The 22458-nt window shown below is 40.2% G+C and overlaps 2 protein-coding genes across 2 annotated transcripts in view; one reads left to right on the top strand and one right to left on the bottom strand.

Moving 5' to 3' along the window:
- Positions 1–22458, bottom strand: part of STARD13 (StAR related lipid transfer domain containing 13) — a 303961-nt gene that overhangs the window by 257133 nt on the left and 24370 nt on the right. The window lies entirely within an intron of this gene.
- Positions 11310–22458, top strand: part of RFC3 (replication factor C subunit 3) — an 85536-nt gene continuing 74387 nt past the window's right edge. Inside the window, exon 1 of the mRNA XM_009290269.2 lies at positions 11310–11519. Within this exon, the coding sequence (XP_009288544.1) occupies positions 11310–11519 (210 nt within the window). The remainder of the gene's footprint in view (positions 11520–22458) is intronic.

Genomic DNA, 22458 nt, shown 5'->3' with positions numbered 1-22458 from the left:
CAACTTTTAGAGGGACAAATAAAGGCAAGAAGAATCTCACCCCATATCTTTGTTATACCATAATAATAGATTACATTGTCTACATGTGAATGAGAAACCTACTTTTGAAGCCCTCATTTGCTCAGCTTCAAGTTAGCCATCTACACAGAAGTAACTTCACTTTCAGGAGTGCCGGACACCCTTGGTTCTCCCCAGCATTAAGCGAACTAATTGAGCACAATGTCTTTGAAAAAGAAAACACATTCCCACATTTGTAGAGAATGACTGGAATAACCAACATTTCACATAGTATTTTGTACATTTTAGGCACAGTGAAAAAGCCTTCTGCCATTTCAGGTGAGTACTGAGTATTATCTGTGCTTCACTATAAGTCATCACCTTTGTTTTTCAGTCCATGGCCCCCTCTGCCAGAAGGCATGCTGCTAGCACCCACACTCTCACCATGCAGACCCAGGTATAAGTGAAGAAGATTCACCTAGAAGACTCCCCAAAAGGCAGCAAAAGAGCTTTGGCCTGGCTGCCCACACCAGCCTGGTGCCATCAGGTGAGAGGATGGGTTGTGTTCACCAGCCATTGCTGCTGGTGGCTGCCCTGTTCCTCACCTGTTGGTAGTTCCAGCAGGAGTAGCAATGCTCAGGTCTCCAGGTCTCCCCCACAGACTGTCTTTCCCAGCTTCACCCTTTCCTACTGTGACTCTTTTTTTTCTGGCAGAAATTGCCCATCCTTGGCCTGTTCAATGGACCCTCTTTAGTTCTGGTAATGCTGCCAAGCAGGCTCTGCTGTGATGACACCTGCAGGAATACACCTCTCTGTTCATAGGACCATCTTTGCTGTTCAAACCCAAAATACAGCATAAAATGCTCCAGAAGAAGCTACAGAAATTCTGCAGTAGGCAAGCGTGGGGTAAGTGAAAATTGCCCATCCTTGGCCTGTTCAATGGACCCTCTTTAGTTCTGGTAATGCTGCCAAGCAGGCTCTGCTGTGATGACACCTGCAGGAATACACCTCTCTGTTCATAGGACCATCTTTGCTGTTCAAACCCAAAATACAGCATAAAATGCTCCAGAAGAAGCTACAGAAATTCTGCAGTGGGCAAGCGTGGGGTAAGTGAATTACTTACTTTTTATTTCTAGTATTTTAGGATGATGCTTTAGTCTCCAAAACATGAATTATCATCCCTGCAAAAATTTGTATTTTTCATTATCTCTGGATATTCCTAGCATCTAAAATAGATGTCCAGCTTCTTTCAAAATTTTCCTAAGTTCTTTCTCTCAAATGATTTTCAGTTTTACAGGATGTGGTGTGAAGCTGTAATTTTTACAGTTTAATTACAAAGGGCATGAAAAAGTTTTTCCATTTATTAGATTTGCTTACTCCATTGGACTCTTTCTTTTTTTTATTTTTCCTGTGATGAGACTGGAACAAAGAAAGTATGCAAGAGCAGGCTGGTTTTGTGCAAGTATGGCAAGAAATCTCTGAAGAGGAAGCGGTAAGAAGAGAGAGTGTGAGTTTACCCTTATTCATCCTGTGGAACGTATCTCTTTACTCAATCTAGCAGTGACTGGGAAAAAAGCCCACCCTTATATAAAATATCAAATTCCATATTTTATAAAGAGTTACACATAGACATTCATAGCTCCTAAAAATGGAGCATTTTTGGCAGAGCTGTGGATTTGGAAATCCTGCCCATAGCAAAATGTGTAACTCAGAGAGGTCTGAACATTCAGAACTAAATCTGTACATGTAAAAGGCCTGTAACACAGCCCTGCAAAATAAGATAATTCTCATCACAATTCTGAATGTATGCACTCACAAGTTCTGAAAAATAATAATCTTTCTGGAAAAGGTCTTCAAGCCTTTATAAATAGGGAAATTACTTTCATATGCATATGTAATTCTAAATATATACTGTAGCATTAGCTCTACTGGTAGGCACTAGTGTAGGTAAAGATGTGTAACACAGCCCTGCAAAATAAGATAATTCTCATCACAATTCTGAATGTATGCACTCACAAGTTCTGACAAATAATAATCTTTCTGGAAAAGGTCTTCAAGCCTTTATAAATAGGGAAATTACTTTCATATGCATATGTAATTCTAAATATATACTGTAGCATTAGCTCTGCTGGTAGGCACTAGTTTTGGTAAAGATGTTGAATAATGAAAGTCTCTCAGGCGTATGTGTGTTTTTTTCCAACTAGAAGGGAAATGTGGGGGCTACCACAGCTAACTGTCCAACCAAAACTGATTCCAAAAGAGCTTAAGGAAGAGCACAAAAGAAAGCAACACATGATTTTTTTTTTTTAAGCTAAAATGCGAAATGCATATCTGGGTGTAGCTTTTTACACACATGACTTTAAAACTTGCAACCTGAATTTTATTTTCTAAGGAAAGCTCCTTACAAATCAGCAATAAATTAATACAGATTTGTGATACAGCTAGTGAAATGCTATGGAAGGAAAGTTCTTATATGGTCTGGCACAAGCAAATGTGTATGTGCAGACGCACAGATAAATTTTTGTGTATCATGCTCTATTGGCTTGATTTTCCTTTGCTCAGACAACTAAAATTTGTATTAAAACTCACCAAATTTTGCAGAAAGATCACACAAAAGGCATATATTAAGCTTAACCATTAAACAGGAGGACTTTATAGAGAATTTAATATTCATAGACTCATTTATATTTTCTTGAGTCAATACAAGGAGAATTGTCTTCTGGGGCAAATGATTATGCTTTATTTCACAGGGTTACTATAATAGCAAGTCACCTAAACTAACTTTTCAAACATTGCTTTAATTAGTGCCTTTCAATACCCATTATGTATTTTGGCATTACAGAGCATGTGAATGTGTGGAATTTTCTTATTTCTTTAAATTCAATTTAAACTTGAACTGACATAGTAAACCAGCAAATCAAGTCCTGATCTTGGCTGGAACAGTACACCACTCATCTAAAATAACGAGTAACCCCTCAGCCCCTAACACATTTGTTTCCCTTTCACAATGACTTTGCTTAATATTTCCTATTGACTTAAACAATCTTCCCATGAAAAATTAGGCAAACAAGCTAAGAGAATGTGAGACACACAGACTAAGAGCAAATTAGGAGATTAGGATTTTTTTTCCTGATGATAATTTTACCTGTTTTGCAAGGTAACCCCATATTTTTCAATTCAGTTAATTTCCATAAGCGTAACAACAGGAACTCAGTTAGTAGCCAAAAGATCCTCCAAGCGTTGGGGCAGAACAGAAAAAGAAGTGAGCAGATCCTTAACAAAAGGCATTTCAGCTTGCTTGCTGCATAAGAACTCTGTCAACAGAAGTATGTGTGAGAATCCCTGGGGCGAAAACAGCCTTCTGCAAGCACTGGCCAAATTATTCACAGAAAAAGACAGAAAAAAAGGAGAGGGAAGAAAAAAAACAAAAAGAGAGAGTGAGAACATGCTTCACAGGAACACCAGGCACTTCTAAAAATACAGTGTGACCTCATTCTTCACGTTATGCCAGACCTTAACATTGTGCTTTGCTTTATCACCTGGAGCACCTGGAGTCAGGTTCCCACTGCACACACTTGACTTTGGATGCTGTCAGGTTTTGAAAAGGTAGGCTGTGAAATGCCTTTTGATGTAGTATAAAGCCAGTATAAAGGAATACCAAAATTAGCTCTCCATGTCACTTGCAAATTCTAATTACTCTTTGCCTGTGTTTCTTCAAGACCTACATTTGCTGCCAAGGCTTCACGAGTCTTCCCTTTTACATATATTAGTAGGATCATAGCTTGCAGACAGACTTCTGCATACGCTGCAAAGTGTAGCTATAGAGTAGGTTACTGGACATGTGAGATTCTGAATGCGATTATAAATCAGTTATTTGCAAATCTAGTCTGGAAAGGAAAAGGATGAATTGTCATTGGAAATATGGGGTGAGAAGACTGAGTTATAGTTTAATTTTGGAAGTGTTTTTCTGTATTGCTTTTGATTAGAGCAAACAGCAAAAATGGAAAAGCTGCAATAACCTTCTGCTCATGTAATGGATCCTGCATGCTAGTAGTAGTAGATTACATTTTTCATCTTGAGATATCCAGGCACAGATATTTGGCACAGATGCTGCCAAATCTACGTCCCTCCTGACTCACTTCAGTGAGTGTGGGAGGCGGCACTTAGGTGCTGATTTCTCTTGCACCTCATGCACCTGATTGCCTTCGCTGAAGTTAAACAGTATTTTAGTCAGCAAAGAATTTGGCATATTTATGAATGAGTCACTCAGCAAATGAAGCCACATCTTGAGGCAACCATTTTACAGGAATTACTTTATATGACAGTTTAGTGAGGCTTGTCTCAACTTAGAAGTGTTTATTATCCCAGGACAGCTGTACTACCAAGCCTCTCCTTTAGCTTTGCCATGTCTGTCCCCACCTCCACCGTGGCAGAAGCTCATCTTACATTGCCAAGGGAAGTAAAATATCTTCTCAAATGCAATAAACTACAATGATAAAGAGACACTTTGCTAATTTAACTGTGCTTACATTCATGTTTGTCTTAGGTGCAACTGTTGGTCACAGATGTGCTGTTTTCCAACCACCAAAACTAACGCAGCTGTGTCAGCAATTTATTTACAGCTGGACCTACTTGCAGTATATAGGAGGGAAAGACTCTGCTCCAGGAGGGATCATTGACAGATTTTGAGTGATTAGCTAAGCCTGAGGTTGAGTTTAATCCAGCCAAGGCACTAACATCCTGCCAGTGTGCTGACTCAATTGTGTTTCGGTCTAAAACAGCATTCTCAACAGCACTGTCATTGTCACCTTACCATCATGTGGGAACAGTGGTTTAATTGCAAATAAGGTGAGAAAATACCCTCTGTAATACAACTATTGCCATTTCTGAGAACTTAAATCCATGGGCAATGTTTAGTCCTAGTTAGTTTACATAAAGTGGGCCTTGACTTTGCAAATCATTCTGCTCTGTGCAGCCCATGAATAGTGTGGTTACGATCATGAGCAAAATCAAACAGCAGGAATGTGTGAGCACCAGTAAAGCGAAGGACTAGACATGGTTCTTCACACTTGGAAAACCCTCATACTTGCATACCTGATTGCATCCTCTCAAAAGAAGATACCGAAAAGGAGTCAGATATGAATGGGGAACTGAGGATATATGTCTTTCAGCATGTCTCTGAGAACATGAATCTTTAAAGATTAACATCTTTAAAGAATAAGATCTGGCTTTCCTTCTGCCATTAGGCTTCTTTTAGCATTGCATTCAATGTATTGCTTTTGTATTCCCTGTTCTGCCTCACGTATTTTGTCTTGCACCTATGAAATGCAGCATCAAGCTCCTGATGAGGTATTGGCCTGAGGTTGTTTGACTACATGCTTTTAGAAGGCAATTTCAAGTGATTTAAGATTACAGTCTGAACTACTTGAGAAATTAAACCTGATGTGAAGTTGCTGAAAATTCTAATACTCATGGGAAAGAAGGGGTGAAAGGGGTGTGTGTGTGTGCATATGCATTTATCTAAAATCTGTGGTATTAAATGAAAACCAGAATTTTTTTATATATTGCCCTAGAATACTTTGGCTTTGTTTTTATATGAACGGTGCAATCAATATGAAACAGGAGGAGCAGCCAGTCATACACAGACACTGTTCATAAACAGAGCCCCCAAAAAAAGCCAACACCTAATAAATATTTTTAAAATAACACTGGATAAACCACATAGGGAAAAAAAAAATTCCGTCTCCCTTTAAGTTGAGGATCTTGGCATTGGTAAGATCCTAGCTCTTCATCTAAGCAGCCAGTCCAAACCAAAGTCAGGAAACAGCCTTTCTGCAAGCAAAGACACACAGGTACGAGCTGCTTCTCCCTCCAGTTTAAATACTACCACTGTTTCTTCAGCCTGTAAAGTGAATTCCATTACATATGTTCAAGGGATGCTCAATGGACTGGTTGGAAATTAATCTTCATTTTGCACAAGAGGAAAGAGGCTGGAAGAAACAATTTTCTCATATTAGAGCATATCTAGATTAAGATGGACGGCTTAAGGGTCATATTCACATCTTTACTTTTTTTCAAGCTCATGTAGCCCACTTTGGGTGGCTTCCAAAATTGCATGCATCCCTCTGAAAAATCTCTGCTGAACCTGTGACACCCACCAGCAGCTAAAGACACTGGACAAAGGCAGTTCTTTTGGCACTTCATAGGGGCAGAGACTGGTATAGATCTGTGTTTATTGTATGGTTCATAATTCCTTAAAAATGGAAGAAATTAAGTTCTTTAAAGTTATTTCCTTCTTTGAAGAAGGAAAACATATCACTGCCTTGGGTGCCTTCATGAGAAGGCAGAGAAGGTATCAATTCATATTAATTTCACTTATAATCATTATTATCCACCGTCTGCATATAAGGAATTGGACGCTTGCGTCTACTGTGACCACACAGCCAGTAGAAGAGATGTAAGCAGGAATCAAAGTTTCTTTATCACACGAAGACATGTCTTAATCACATTTCATCTTCCATCCATAAAAATTGTTTTGTTTGATTTACTAATTGTCATGATTGAATTTACATAAAGAACAGAAGAGACAGAGGCTTCAACAGGCATCATGACGGAGGATCAGCACTTACTTTAATAGGCTGAACTCTTCTTGCTAATTCTATTTATAGAGAAGAGTTGCATTTCATTAGAAATGTCCACCCTTTTCCCCCTGAACTGGGTTCTCTTAAACAGGGATAAACCAATGATCTTAACCAAACCATACACCCCCCAAGCCCTTGATTTTCCCAGAATCTATTAAATTCCCCCAACAGCTCCAACAACCTTCAGTAACTCTTTAGTGCCCTGCTTTTGCTTCAAGCTTCCCTCACACCAGCAAGTTAAATTTCAAGGCCTGATCCTACTCTTCAAAGTCGCTTCCATGCCTTGACTCTTGCTTCAGCTTTCTCCGTCCTTGCAATCTGTGGCCGTGCCCACCACAGGGGTGAAAGGCTGGCACAGGGGGAGAGGCTTCCCAGCAGCTGCCAAGATCTACTGCGCTCAGCTCATGAGAAACCACAATGAAAATATATTTCTTTTGCTGTTTTCTGAGCAAAGTATAAACAGAAAAATAACTCACAGGACAGTCGTGTTTGGGATAAGAACAGGCTCAAGCCTCTGTAGAAATTACCAGCTAGTCCGAAACCAGCCAGCCCGGGAGCTGGAAGCAGCTGGACCGTGGTAGCTGCTGAACCCTGCACAAGTTTATTAATCCTGCTTACAAAACTGGGCTGTTTCTGGTACCTAAACCAGTTCACTGAATGTCTGAAGAAAAAATAGGGAAAAATTCAACTGCTTAAACATAGGCTTCTAGTGCCCTGTGAGACATCCTAGACTACCCCACCTGGCCTTCAGCTGCCAGCTCAGAGGTGTGAATCTCCTCCAACTCCTTTGACATGTCTACTGTGTGGATGTCATAGGACGGTAGGGTATCTCAAAGGGCACTGCTAGGCACCTGCAGGTAGGCACTTGTTTAGGTAAATGAATTGTACCTTCAGTTTACTTAGTAGGCTATTCAAAGAATTTAACTTCAGGCACCTAATTTGGGTGACTAATTTAGGATTCTTAGGTAAGAGCCTCAACGTCTCCTTTGCCTGTGTAAAAAGACTATGTTCTTAATGTATGCACCTAAATTCAGCTGGCATAAGTACTGTATTGCTTAAAAAAAATATGAGTCTCCTGGTTAAGCAAAGAAACTCCTGTAGGAAGCCAAATTGATCAAAATTGCCATCGGCTCTCTGCTGTGTAAGGACCTGTATCTGTGCTGCAGTACGTTATTATGGAAAGTTTCAAGGCTAAATCGGAGCACACTCAGAAAACAAACAAGAACAAGTCCTTTAGTACCATGTGTATTAAATCAGTTTGTGGCATTTTGGCTCCCCAGGTTTGCACTCCTATCAGTCTTTTAAAGTTTCTGCAGTGTTTTGGCAACACACTACATTTCTCAGTTGAAATACACTGCTTAATGCAAGACTGGTAAACAGCTTGAATAGGCAGGGCTTTGATTTATGAACTGCATCAATATGGTAATGAGGATGTTGGCTGGGCAATTAGTTTTAAATTGTATAAGCTCACACTAGCTCTTGTTATTATGAGTACAAAGGTTTGTCAGAACTCCTCTGAGTTCAGTATTTCAGAATCCTCTGGTGTCTTTATACCTATTAGACCAGAACTGCAGCAAATTAAGCCTCTGCTACACCTTCTGAATCTAATATCACTAAACCATCTGTATGAAAATAGCAGCAGTAAATAGGTGCATCCATTTAAAATGCTACTTTGCATGCATTTTTGTTTTTCATTCCACGATGGGCTTTGGACTCCAGCAATGTCTTTATCACCCTCTCTAATCGGTGTCTGTAATGAATGCTAAAGAGATGGTGACCCCTGCAATAAATGCTTATTACTACAAAGGCCATGCAGGAGGGCAGACTCCTCCTCTCAAGACCTGCTGGGTGCATGAGATATAAATGGCAGCAAGGGAGGACTGTGTCAGCCGCAATGAAGATAAGTTATTTCAGAGAGAGCAAAAGTTATTTTGGAGGAACCTCCTGTGATCCCTATCTGTATGTGTGATAAGGCCAAGGTGAATCCTGCTCAATTAGTTTTGGTCAAGTAATATTTTTTGGTAAAAGCACTCTTCCCTCAAAACCAACATATTTTTGATGGATGACCCAATGCATTTGTGTTTAATCTGAAAAAAAAAGAAATTAATTTATGGTGGGGGATATTTACTCCTTTTGATTAATCTATTTAATTTTTCAGAGCTTTCAGAAAAAAGAAGTGTTCAAATATAAAGCATTCAGATTGAGTATTTCAATAGTTTTAACCTTTCTATCTCTTGCTTCCCCATGTGATTTTTTTTTTTTTTTGTATTATTAAGTAATGAAATAATTTGACAGAAACTCACAGTTCTTTTGAATTCTTCTTTTTTTGGGTAAGTTTATGGGTTTTTTTTCCCCAGATATACCAGGCAAAGTCAAACCACTCAGCAATATTTTAGTGACAGCTGCTTTAGAGATGTCCAAAGTTTTATTTATGTACAGAAGGAAGTGTTTCTTAAGCCATGGTGCATATTTGAGGCCTGAATAGCTATTTTGAACAAATTCCCTGTTTGCCTTTCTGCTTTTCGGTTATTCTTCTCCTCCCTTTTGAGAGCTTCCAATAATTAGTTACTCTCATCTGTTTTCCAGTTTCAGTTCTTAAATTCCACATTTCTACTTACTGAGATTTCTTGTTGCATTTGCTAAATTAGAGTTATGGTATCAGATGATCTTTTCCCCATAGAAGGGGTCTTTCTAGACTTTTTATCAAATAACAGCTCTCCTTTTTGGATAAACTCAAACAACTACACATTTCAAATGGTGTAACAAATGTACTCTAAAAATAGCTAAACTAGCTTTAAGCTTACTAGCTTAGGTCTCACAAATAATAAAGCAGTGGAGCTGAGGCATACTGCTGCGATACACCTTTCTTGGGGTATCCAAAGAGTTAACTCGAGAGATCTTTACATGGCACCTTCAGTAAATGTATGTCAAGTTCAGAGGTCATTTTTGAAGCTCTTCTCTGGATCCTCCAGAAGTTTGGTTTCTTATAGTATAAATTTCTCCTGTGAGGCTTCCTCAGATTTTCTCTACCCGTGACGTCTTTCCTCTATGCAGAATAAAACTGCTTTGGGCATTTCCACATGACTTTGTGGAATGAAGCGGCAAATAACCACCCCATCATGAAAAACTGTGCAATCCACCAGTGGATGCTGCTAGAAATTTTAAAGTGTCTACCAAACCTGAAGCATAGTCCACAAATAAAGAATGAGCTGGATATTTTTTTCCAGAAATAAATTTGGAGTAGAGAAAAGTATCTGAAACTCTCACTTTATATGCAGACTAAAAGGTATATGAAGCAAAAGTGCAGGAAATGTATTTCTTAACTTTTTCTAGCTTTCCTTTCCTACGTAAGCCATATCTTTCCAACCTTTAATAAACAAAAACAAAAGGTAAGTAGAAATCTTATTCAAAGGGGATGTCCGTTGCCTGGCAGGATGAAGCTCACACCCAACATGAAATTCAATTAATCTGATTCCTATGGAAACACAGTATGGATGCAAACTCTGTAACAGAGCCCTTTAAACAAGCAGAATGGTTATTTCTAGGTTCTATGCAGTATACAAGCATTCGATCAAACGGTCAACACTCTCCTCTCTCTAGCCAAGGGCTTCTGCAGCTCTGTTCAAATATATTAACCTCTGAGGTAGATGGTATCTTTCATCCTCTCTCTTACAAGCACAAAGTGTGTTGTGTTAATGTAAGAAGCATTCCTTCAGAGTGCTGCAGATGAGTCATTAATTCAGATATCAGAGAGGAGCAAAATTAGTCAGTTTTTTTGCCTTGAGACAAGAAAAAGACTGGTTGCCTTGACTGTGCTTTAGAAGCTCCAGAAATTCAGTTTCAGTCTTCATTCATTAAAAATGCCAGCGTGTTCATTTGTGCATCTTGCACGTACTTTTATAGAGACTCTGTTATGGTTCAGGATGCCTGCGCTATCATAGTATGAGTTTTTCATGGGTATAAAACTCAGTCACTCTAAAACATACCAGGCTAAAGTGTTGGCGTATACTTGTCATGCTAGACATAGAATCTTTTTTAACAATGAGGAATAATCACCACATTGGTAATTTTTAGTTAAAAAGCAGAAAAACAAGTAAATATGAATATTTGACAGTTTCATTAGCTTCCTTTCCCTTCCTATCACTACCCTAATGCTCCATATAGTTTAAGGCCAAAGTCTGTGGTATTTTCATCACAAAATATCTTAAGAGGGCTTGATCTTCAAAAAGCCGTGGGCCTCTCCTTTTGTAAAAGATCAGCCACTTCTAAAGTGTGCCTCTCCAAAGGGATCATTTGTGTAATGATAAACATTCTGATTTCAAAACATTAAGCTCTCTCTGGCTGTTTTTTAAAACATGTTTTAGTCCCCACTATTCTTAAGCTTAAAAATCGTAAGAGGCTGTAACTAATGCAATCTTGGCTCCCTGAGCCAAAGCGATGACAGGGCGAAGCAGCTGTATGAAATACGGCCTTCCCTGTACACTTCAGCCAGGCACAAATTGCAAACCACCCGCGCCGGGAAGAGTGGCAGGGACAAGAAATGAGCAACGTCACCGCCTCCGGCTACCCGCACCAGGGCACTTACTGCTGACAGGTTTCTCGCTGCCACCTCTCTCTTTCTTTAAACTGCAGTAAAGGAACACTGTTCGTGCTTTTTGGTGGTGGGGGAACATGGAGTCGGCCTTGTTCATCTTTCGTCACCGCAAGTTGTGCGAACATGTGACAGTGCCTGCAGCCACAAAGGCACTCTGTATTGTTAGCCATTGCTTTAGTCAAGCCCTGCTTTGCAAGATGATGCCCAAAAGCAGTGAAAAGTGGAGTTACTCGCAGGCTTTCTCAGGAAAAATAGAGCGCCGTGTAGGAAACAGCAAAACAATTGCGGTAAGTGGGAAATTAGCTGTGCCACTTCCCAAAAACTTACATCCTCAGGGCTTCAACAAGCCCTGGAACAACCATACTCTGAGCTCAGGAAATAGGTTGCACACTAAGAAATAAAAGGGCGAATGAGGATTTGTATTTATTTAAAATTTCTGTTGCCCCAGCAGATGAAAATTAACTACCTTGGTCAGGGTCAGATTGTGGACAGATATACAGAAAATTATAACACCTCCCTTAAATTGCTTATATTCACAACTTACAGAATATTGGCACATATGCAAATACTCACACAAGAACTCTGCTTATTAGCGAGTCTGGGAGGTATTCCATTGTTATAATGCACCACTGTCATCATCCCTTTAGATCAGCAGGAGGGCTGTGATTTTAGATTACTCGGAGTTCCCATTGCAGTGAGAGATTGACAAGTACGAGACCAAGAGTTGCTTACACACCTTCATCTTGTTCCCATTGAAAATGTATATTATAATATAGTTTTTAATTATGTGATCCTACAGTTTTGTAGCCTGTGGTTTCCTGCTTCACCCTGCACATGAGACAGGCGACCAAGGAGGTATCAATATAGGAAGGGCGATGGTAAAACAAGACATGCTAATTTTTGACTACGTGCTGTGATAAGTAATTAGTGTTGTTTTAGCACGCTTCTGTGTGAGATATTTATGTGTATTTGTGTAATTGTGCAAAAGGCTAAGTTTCCCTTTAATTTTAATACGGTACCTACCTGGCGGCATCACATTTTTAGTGAATTCTTGTCATAGATAACCTTCAGTTAAGTAAAGAAATGTTAACTTACATAAACAATTCCAAAGATATTTGAAAGTATCCTAAACAAACACCATACCATTGAGGGTACAGGCAAGTAGAAGGTTTTTACGAGCTTCTACCTGAGATATTGTTGAGTTTCCTTTTCTCAGAGCAAGATGTGGAGTGCCAGTGAGTTTACCTGCTATGTGTTTACCGCTACAAAGCTCCCTCACCACTCTCCATTTCCCTATACAACACAGAAACACTGAAGAACAGCAATGTCCACCATTAAGTTGCACCAACCAACCTCCAGGCTGAAGACTGTCATTGTTCTGGGTGTCCAAAATGACTCTTTCAGTTGTGAACCTCCACCTATGCAAGTAAGATAAAACGCTGGCCTACTAACTTCCAGGATTTGCTTTGGGAGAGTTTTTATGTAGTGGTGTCAGTCAAATACTGCATATTGAAGCACTACTTCTGAGACAGTTTAAATGCTACTGTAGAAACACCCACCATACTGAGAAGGTTGTATTTTAAGGGGTAACTAGTATTGAAAAGCCAACTGGGAAGGTTCCCTCAAATGTGTGTACTATATTCACAGATGGCAGTGGCAACTAGTTACATACTGCCCAGTCTAAATGTTCTTTACCACACACCATTTTTTCTCAAATTAACATTTGTGTGGCAAGATTTCCATTTACTCTGATGGGTATTTCACCAGGTAATTAAAGACATAAAATGACGCCAATTTCAAGATTTTCAAAATTTTCCTCTTCCATTTGCTTCAAGAAGACTTTATAGCTTTATTTTGTGCAGCATCTTCTGTATGGGGTGTGCTCCATTAGCACATTTACGCTAAACAGAAGTAAGACAACTGAAGATAAGCAGTCACATATTTGCATGCCTGTTGTTACAAATTCAGCAATGCTCTGAGTGCCTCTTACCCTGTAACAGCTAGTATGACACTTAGGAATTTCTAAACACAAGGTACTTCTACATTTAACCAGGAACAGTGGCCGAGGCTGAATTAAATGCATTCAATTTTTTTCCTCTCCCAAAAGATATGTGACAAATCACTCCCCATAAAAGTGCAGAAGAGCTTAGAAATCCCTTGAAGGAGCACCTGACAGACAGAACTGTCTCTGGCCTGGGGAACTGGCTGGGACAGCAGAGATAAACTGACAACTAGTGATGCAGAGAGAGAAGGCAAACACCTTCAGAAACTGAATTACGGGTGAAAGATGAAGCATTGTATGGTAGGTGTGCTGTAAAACCGAGTGTTCTTTGGAGTTAAAACAACTCGAGGTTTTCCAATGTGCTGGTTTTGAAGCCTCTTCTTTGGCTCCTCTGCATCTCCCTTGATATTCTTCACCTCTCACCCAGGCTAAAAACCTTTCAAATTGAAAACATTGCCTCTAGAAATTCAGCGAATCTAAAAATATCGATCTTGCAGAATAAGTTCAAATAGCCTGCTACATTGAAATGAACATCTGGTTTTAGAGCTTAATTTATGCTGTCATTTCTTCTGATATTTGCTAAACATTAGCTTTCCCTCTCTTGCAATATTGTTTTTCTACAAGCTAGAGCACTGTAGACATTACAGGTAGGCATGTACTGAATCCTGGAAGGGACTGAGGTCTATAAACATTACTGGGCTGAAGATATCACAGCTTAGTATCTAACAAAGTTAGCTGAAGCAGGAATTGCAACTGTCTTCCTGCTATCAAAGTAATTTCACATCTTGAGAATAAAAAAGAGACTTTTAAAGGGACTGTTTGGAGAGGAAGAGAATAAATGCAGCCATTATTCAGTAACACATCATGTCAACTTATCAAAAACTTCTGTTTCGTAGGCTAGTAGAAGATAGTGAGCCATAGGATTTGTATACCTTTTCTATCAGTTCTTTGCAGCCTCTGGAAAGTTTTTTCTGTATGATCACCATTATTAAGCTGTACTTTTCTACCCCACCTCTACCTAACAGCAATAATGGTCTCTGTTGAAGGGAAGGTTAAAGGCCAGAAAGGTGAAGCTATTATGGTAGAAAGGGTTATGGCAGTTAGGCATGTAACCAGATGTCTGTCTGCTACAGGGATATGAAAAATCATGGAGTCAGAATAAAAAAGAGAGAGGTTGAAACACAAAAATAACTAATTCCAACTCTTCCCAAAGTCGCCCTCAACAAAATCTAGTTGTTCAGCTCCATCTGACCAAGGCTTGTCCTCTGCCAGAGACTTCTCTGCCCATTCCCACTTATTTCCCCCTTCACATTCCCTTGCATGCCCATTTGTCCTACCTATGCCAAACATGTTGGCACTCCTGATGCACCCCGTCTTCTGATGGATGGTCTGCAGTGAATGATACCTTGCAAACAGGGACACGACTGTCCCTGTAGCCTTGGTTGGGCAGGCAAGAGAGAGCTGCCCCACTGCACGGTCCATGACCTCCCATCGGCTCTAGAAGCACCTCTCTCAGGGCAGCCTGCAGGCAGGGAGGAGGAAGCCCAGGCAGCTCTGCCTTCTGGCAAGCCAAGTTGTCTGACTCTGGTGGTGCCTCAAGCGTGCATTTGTAAGCTTATTGTACATGAACAACGCATCTGGTATTAGGCCTTTTGTGTCTGTATCTTGAGTTGTAAAGTGAGGATAAAGGTTAAAGGAAAGGACCTGAGGAGCAGAATTGTCTAGTACAGTGAGAGAGGGATTTGGGGAGGGCTGACGGATGGAAATGAAGGCTCGCTTTTCCAGTGAGCTGGAAATGCTTTAGATTTAGGGTGAAGGTTGGTATTTTTAAGCTATATGTTACTCTGAGTGATCTGACATCTTACTGGCACTGGTCAGAGAATGGGTGAGCTCATACTCTGTAGTTACATGTGGAGCCATAACTGAGCCCTGCTTAGAAAGACTTTGAATCTCAGTGTCACAAATAAACTGCAAAAATTAAATAAGTGGGAGCAAGGAGCAGGGCCTGGGACTTCCCCTTCCCAGGGAAGTTCCTCTCACAACAGGCCAAAGACCCCAGTACCATCTTGCTTGCCAGCTTTTGCCCTGTAAACCTCATCTCCCTTTCAGCAGGGTGTTTGGTGCTGGCAGGAGAACTGTGCCATGCCAGATTATGTTGCAGGCTGATGGCTGATGGCCTTTCCTGAAAAGTAGGAGCAGTGTTTCAGATTGAGGGTCTAGAAGCAAATGTTCCAGCTCCTGGGCAATCAATGAGAAGCCTCTTCTGCTGCTTCCATTAGAGCATCATCTCTTCTGGGTTAATGGATCCATCTACCATAAATGCCAGCAAGCAGAAAAATCTGTTCCCAGGAACAGGTCCTGCTTTACAGCCTGGGGTCCTAAGCATAAGTCACCATGAGGGTCTTGCCATGGGATGGGTCAGGAGGGTGTGGAGGGGAATGCAACAGCCCAGGCTCCCACGCTTTTATGGGACTGTGAGTGGGCCAAAGCGCCGGTTGCTGCTGGCCTCCAGTCTTTTTGGTAACCGGGCCTGAGCTTCCATACCAGGCAAGCCGGCAGGTCCATTTTTAGACTTAAACCAGAACAGAAGCCAACATATAGGCAGCAATGATAAAGCTGGGGGTCAAAAGGGAGGATATGTAGAAGCTGAGTTAGTCAGTGTGCATACAATCACAACAAAAAGATACTACATCTGGACAAGAAAGAAACTGCAGAAAAAGATCAAAAAAGTAACAGTAAAATACTGGAAGCATATTTCTCCACAGCCTGGTAAAATCACTGAATTTCAGTACTAACAGCTAAAATGTAGTGAGATAAAAGCGGAAAAGTAAAAAGTCATCTTAAAGCAAAAATTCAGAAATGACGATATGATGCAAAGACGACTCACAAGCAGCACTTTGGATTTAGCTGGCATACATAGGGAGCTTCTCTATTAAAGGGAGCTAAAAATTTGTCAGTGCCAGAGGGCTCTTACAACAGAAGAGTTGCTTTAGCCCCAAAATGGTGTTTTCTAATAGTGCTCTGCCTCCTGATAAGGGAACACCAAAGCTGACTCAGAGAAGAGTTGGGTCTCTGCCCAGAGGAATAATATGAATCATCTAAACCACTCTTACAGCTCGTCTGTCAATTTACTAAAAGCATCATATCTGCAGTTGGATCTGTGGTTTAGAAAATGTGGCCTAAGGCGGGATTTTTTGTGCCGCTATGTCAATACCTTGAAAGATCCAGAATGTGTTTAATAGCAGGGGATTAAAAAAGATCACTAGAATTCTCAAAATATAATTCTTGCTTTCTCTGGATAACATCTTACAGAAAGACATGCTTCAAAACCCATGATTTTAAAGTGATGAAATCTCTGCTTCTTCACTGCCTCTTTCCGTGACTCCTCTTTTGACTCAAAGGAGTTGTGCCAATATAAAAAAAAGTTATTTATATTGTGGTAGAGCCAGGGCGCCTTATAAAGAATCAGTTCTTTACTGTGCAAAGTGCAGTAAATTCACAGGAATGAGTCCCCGCTCAAGGAACTCACAGCCTATACCTCTGAACATGACACGACACAAATAACTACGGAAAGCACAAACAACCGTACAGAAGGCGGATCGTGATGAGCATATATAAACACATATATTGGCCAGCCAGCCCCCAGAGGCTCATGAGGCTGGTTGAAGGCTGTAGAAATACTGATACATCACAGAATGCTAATTATACAGTCACATCAGGGATCATTTTTAAAAAGCATTAAAAAGCATTTTAAAAAAGCATAAAACCATTACTGAGTTGTGTCTCAGTACTAAAAAGACATTACGATGTTGTGGAGCTTTTTGCCACCTAAATTCAGGTGGAAGCAAGAAACAAAGGATAATTAAAAAATAGAGGTGAAAATACTTTCGGTGATCTTGTTGGAAGACCACTTAGCTAGTTGCCAGTCTTACGCTTTCTTTAGAGAAGTTTGACTGAGGGGAGATTTGAATTGTTTTACTCATCCAAACTACTTCAGCCATCTAAAGTAAGTATTTTTAAAGTGTTGACAGGTCAATGCAACCCCACAGTTTTCTATTGTGCGCTTGGTATTGTTGTTTCTTCTAAGTGGATTTTCAGTCTATTTTGAAGATTAAAGAACCATTTATTCTCAGCCAGAAATAATTAAAACCGGTTCATTCAAATGATGATAATTCCAGCTACTCAAGGCCATTTTCCATGTTTGTGCCTCTTTTCCAAGATTCCATAAAGTACTAAAAAAATATATATACTCTATCATAAACATGAGGGAAAGACCATGTAGGAAACAAGAGAAGAGAGATGTGTATATAATTTTTAGAACATTTTGCACAACTTCTGGAATTAAATTTTACATCAAATTTAAAGACAAAAGCCTGTGCATTTTACACTTCATCTTAAGTAATGTGTTACTAGAAACAGGATTGATTTTTATCCCCAGCGCATTTTGTGAAGCAGTTCTCAGTCTGTCACCATGTTTACTCTTAAAAAAAATAATAATCCTGGAAAACTTCTCTCCAGACAGATGCAGCTTGTTTTGGCAAAATAAGTCCTCAACAAACTTCTTTTGCTAGCATAACTTAAAACAATTTTCTGAGTGAAATAAGCTGTACAGGCAAAGGGAACTGTTCACTGTAATAACTGAATCTAGAATTTCTTCCATGAGAAATCTCTTGGTCAGAGATGTGATTCTCCTCCATTAGCTACTTTGCTCTTATTTAATGCAGTAATTTAAGACAGTTCTTCAGATGATACCACACCAAAGAGCAACAACAACAACAACAACGGATTAAACCCAGTTGGTGGTTTGCTCCGAATGACTGACTGAATCAGAGCAAAATAGATTGCTGAGGTGTGTCTTCTGCTGAGGCTCACACAGTCTTGGTTTGGCATGTTTACAGCTGTGCCGTCTAGTTGTATTTTCTTAAAGTTGATTAATATAACTAGATCTTAGAGATATATCATCTAATAAAGCAATCCACAGCACTCTGAACTTTTTGTGAAAAACGTCATTGCTGCATTATTCATTTTATTGACTAGTGCACCCAGGGAATTAATCAGTCTGAGCTGCAAAATAAAAGAAAAAGTATTAGGTTTTTTAGTATAGCTAGAAGACTCAGCTGAGGAAAGATGTGAGGAGATGCGATGGAGGCAAAACTAAAGCTCCTCAAAGACATTTTGTTTAAAAAATGGTTCTTTTCATTAAACTGTGAGCAAAATGGTTTCCCACAAAAACCCCTCACCTATTTTGAAGTAGGAAAAATTTAGAAGTGTTAAAAGTAAGTTTATGTTTGTGTACCACTACTCTGACATGCTGTAGTATGGCATTATAATAGGTCAAACACTCTAGTTCTTCTTTTATGTTTGAATTAATTTAGGGAAGCATTTTACCAGCATTGATAAAATGCTTTTTCTGAAATAACAGCAAAAAATTTGAAACTATGGAAAAAAAATAGTTTTTAATATGAATTCTTTCAGGAATCCCTGTTTTGAAGAAATTAGCAAAGTTGTTTCCATCCTGAGCTGCAGTGAAATATATTTTAAAATGCTAAAATTTCTTGCAGGATATAAACTATGATTTCTGCTGTGCACCAGTCCAAACCCTAGCGAAAATAGTCTCTGCTCTAGAAAATTCACATAAATTAGCAGAATTGATTGAGAAGGATTATTAACCTCATTTTAAAGATCATTATCTCTGTCATAGATACTGGTCTAAAGATATACAGATGAAAAAGATTGAAACCAGCAGAAGACAGCCTCAATTTTACTTACTGAAGCTGCCTTGGGATAGAAGTGGCAAGGAAAGCCCTGGAGAAGATAAAATAGTTGAGTTTGGGTGGGTACAAATCTGGCAACTGGGATACATCTTTCGTAAAGTTGCAACTATAACTTATGAAAGGACCCCAGGAGCCCAACCAGTCACCCAAGACTTACTCCATAATCCAGGGTTAGGAATAGGGCCCGTGAGGCACAGTCCACGTGACCAGTTTTCAATGTTTTCCTCAAAATGAGCTGCATGTTAGAAGAGTCTGTCACTCTCCAGGGACAGCAGAAGGAGCATTGGATGATCACTATAGATAGGTTATCTTTGCTGCCCAGATGAATCTCAGCAGGACTATCCAGGCCAAAAAACACACTCGACCAGGAGAGACCCAAAGCGGTCTCCTGGCAGCGTTTGGTTTAACTAGGAGCATCTTCATTGCTAGAGGGGACCAGCACGGCGCTCTGACGTGCTATGGGAAGCAATCAAAGTCTCAGTACTTCAGCAGGGACCTTTGAAGGACGTAGCAGTTCTAAGCATATGCCATCCCCAATTAATCTACAGGTGCTATTGAATTGGGATTAGTCTATCTAACTTGTTAATAGGATGTTTCCCATTAAAAAAAAAAAGTGCAGAATGTACACACAGATATTGGCAGAAAGACCTGCTGCCTTACTTGTTATTTTCTTGCACTTCTGGTGGAGTAAATAAGTCAACTCTGAACATTGTTTAGGAAACATGCAACACGAATGTAGATCGTCTAAAATAATAACCTGTTTATTGATGCCCCGTAAGTCCAACGTAAATCTCACATTAACCTTTTCTCTGAGCAAGTTTTTCATTAGTAGATGATTTAGCGACTGGAAATGGGTAAAAACAAAGCTACTCAGCTTGCAAAGGGGCAGACCAATGTCCCAGTTGCCTCCACGTGTCCTGATATTTTTCAGAGTCAGAAGCACCAGCTGAAACTGGGCCATCTCCTGCACAAACTGATTAAAAAACTTAAAACCAAGCCATTGCAAATTACTGGAGAGACACCGTATTTTTTTTTTTAAGGGAGCCTAAGTTCATGCTTCACATGCTGTACTCAGCTTCCAAATTAGATCTTTTATTTTCCCCTACTATATAAACATGAAAAGGGTGAATGAGGTGGAATGCCCATTTATGCCAGTACCATACTACTATTTTCGATGTCACAGAAACCTTACTTTTCACCCGCCAGAAGTTCATCAGAATTGCACAGTATTTGCTGTGTTCTTCAGCAGCACCAGGCCATAGAGGGAGTCATGCCATTTTGCAAGACTACAATACTATGTACATAAACCTTCAAAGCATTTAATGAAAAAAATTTACGTATTTCTTACCATTAGCTTTTAAATATTTTCTCTATTTTTAGCCCTCAGAAGCTCAGCTTTGAAGAACCTCCCCTTCCCCTCTGCCCCAAATAGCATAGTAGGTTGACACACCAAACAACACAGAAAAAGGGCCATTTGTGACTAAGAACCATCAGCAGGACAACCTGATCACACTGCAACAGTAATAAATAGGTTGCTGCATCTACTGCCGGTTTCCACTACCTTGTTTGCCAGATTATTACATATACAGAGTAGCCTTCTGCTGAGAGAAATACACTTCAATTTCAGCCCATGACCTCATATTTTACCTTTTTGCTATAGATTCAGACCTAGTTCTGTGTTCGCCCCCTTAGGTACTTGTACACTGTAATTAAATCCTATCTCACCTGCTCCTTTTCACGGCCCAACATGTTAAGGTCTTGGAGCCATTTCTTCAGAAGACATATTCTCCCATCTCCTAAATTAGCCTTGTTCCCTGGACCCCTTCCAAACCTTCCTTAGGGAATGCACCAAATTACAAACCTCTTGAAAGATTTAGAGGTCCAGCGGGGCTGCACGTGGTGCAATAATTGGGGGAGGCTGACTTTAAAGGATATGGCTGGGCAGGTTAAAGTCAATGGAAGTTCAGCCCGTGGAGAGATTAAAGAGGATCAAGGCTTAACAGTCTGAATGCACTATGCGACCTAAAGACATTAGTGGGGGTTCAAGTAGTGTCTGTTCAAATCCTAAATCTAGGGCTAACTTTCATTTATCTGTGTGCATTTTGATACCAGGTGTAAATACTTATAGCTGTGGGGAAGCCCATGGAGTAATTGCAATTTGCTCTAAGTGGTGTGTACCTGGAGGGAGACACCTGAGTGTGTATAAGATGCTGCAGGGAAGGAGGACAGCAAGGGTCGATGGTTGGACTCGATGATCTTAGAGGTCTTTTCCAACCTCAATGATTCTATGATTCTATGATTCTAAGGGTCCCTGCTCCAGAGGCTGGGGGGAGGCAGTAAGGTAGGAGCAGCTCTGGAAGCTGCTGGATTCCCATCCTGCCCGGAGCCAGGGCCAGGAGACTGCTTAGAGCTGCCAGACCCTGTCCTCCAAAACTGCTGGCAGGGGAGAGAGCGGGACCAGAGCTGGGGCGCCAGCACCCCCCACCTCCTCACCTCCAGCCATGCTGGGGGAGTGCAGAGGGCTCTGCTCACCATCCGGCTTGGCCAGCTGCGGGAGGCTGGACTGCCGCCTGTCCCACCTGGCAGGCACCGTGCCGCAGGTCTGCACCTCCAGAGCTAGCGTGAAACAGCTACGTGGGATGCCTAAATGCAACTAATACATCACATAAATAAACTGTAAGTGTAATTTGTCCTGAAAGCAAAAGAAATGTTCTGTTTAACTATGCCTTGTTGTTTGGTGATTGCAGCCAGTGCAGTGACAGTCACTATGATGTACTGTGTTCTGCTGAATAGTCTCTTAATAACAGCTGTGTGACAACTCATAAATGACAGTTCTCATATACAACACCTGATAATGTCAGCTTCACCACACTAATACACCCATTTCTCTAATATCTTAGTCTTTCAGATATCTGGAGAGCGATGTCTGCCTAAAAAGCAAAACCATTTTTGTGCTATTTGTCAGAAGACTTTGCACTTTGTTTTCCACTGAAAATGGTGATGTCCTTTCTGTGTCATACGATAGTCCTAATCCCAATAGGAATGTAAAACTTTAAATAAAAAAAAAAGGTAGGAAAGTAGATCGCAGTATTTGCCCATTTATCCCATGTAAATGGGTATATGAAATGAAGTTATTTTTAAAAAGCAATATTGAAAAATCTTTCAGGGATCAGGTCAGGAAATTCTGAAACACGTTATTCAAAGGCCTTTTCTGTAAGAGATGGACTCCTAGGGCTAGACAGCACATTTCCAAAATCTGTGGAGCTCCGTGAATATCAAGAGCAGAACTGTTTCTTAAAACCCTCCAGTGCATTCTCTGCTAGGGATCCCTATAAAATATGTGTCAAATCTAATATTTTGTGTATCAGTCATGCCTCCTCTATAAAAGACCCTGGCTAGTCTTGTTTAGTCTTTATCTGACAAGTGTATACTCAAACTCCTACAATCAGT

The sequence above is a fragment of the Aptenodytes forsteri genome, unplaced genomic scaffold (assembly GCF_000699145.1).
Source record: "Aptenodytes forsteri isolate BGI_AS27 unplaced genomic scaffold, ASM69914v1 Scaffold155, whole genome shotgun sequence".
Taxonomy (NCBI): Eukaryota; Metazoa; Chordata; class Aves; order Sphenisciformes; family Spheniscidae; genus Aptenodytes; species Aptenodytes forsteri.
The sequence above is the reverse complement of the archived record's forward strand: the minus strand, read 5'-3'. Positions and strand labels throughout refer to the sequence as shown.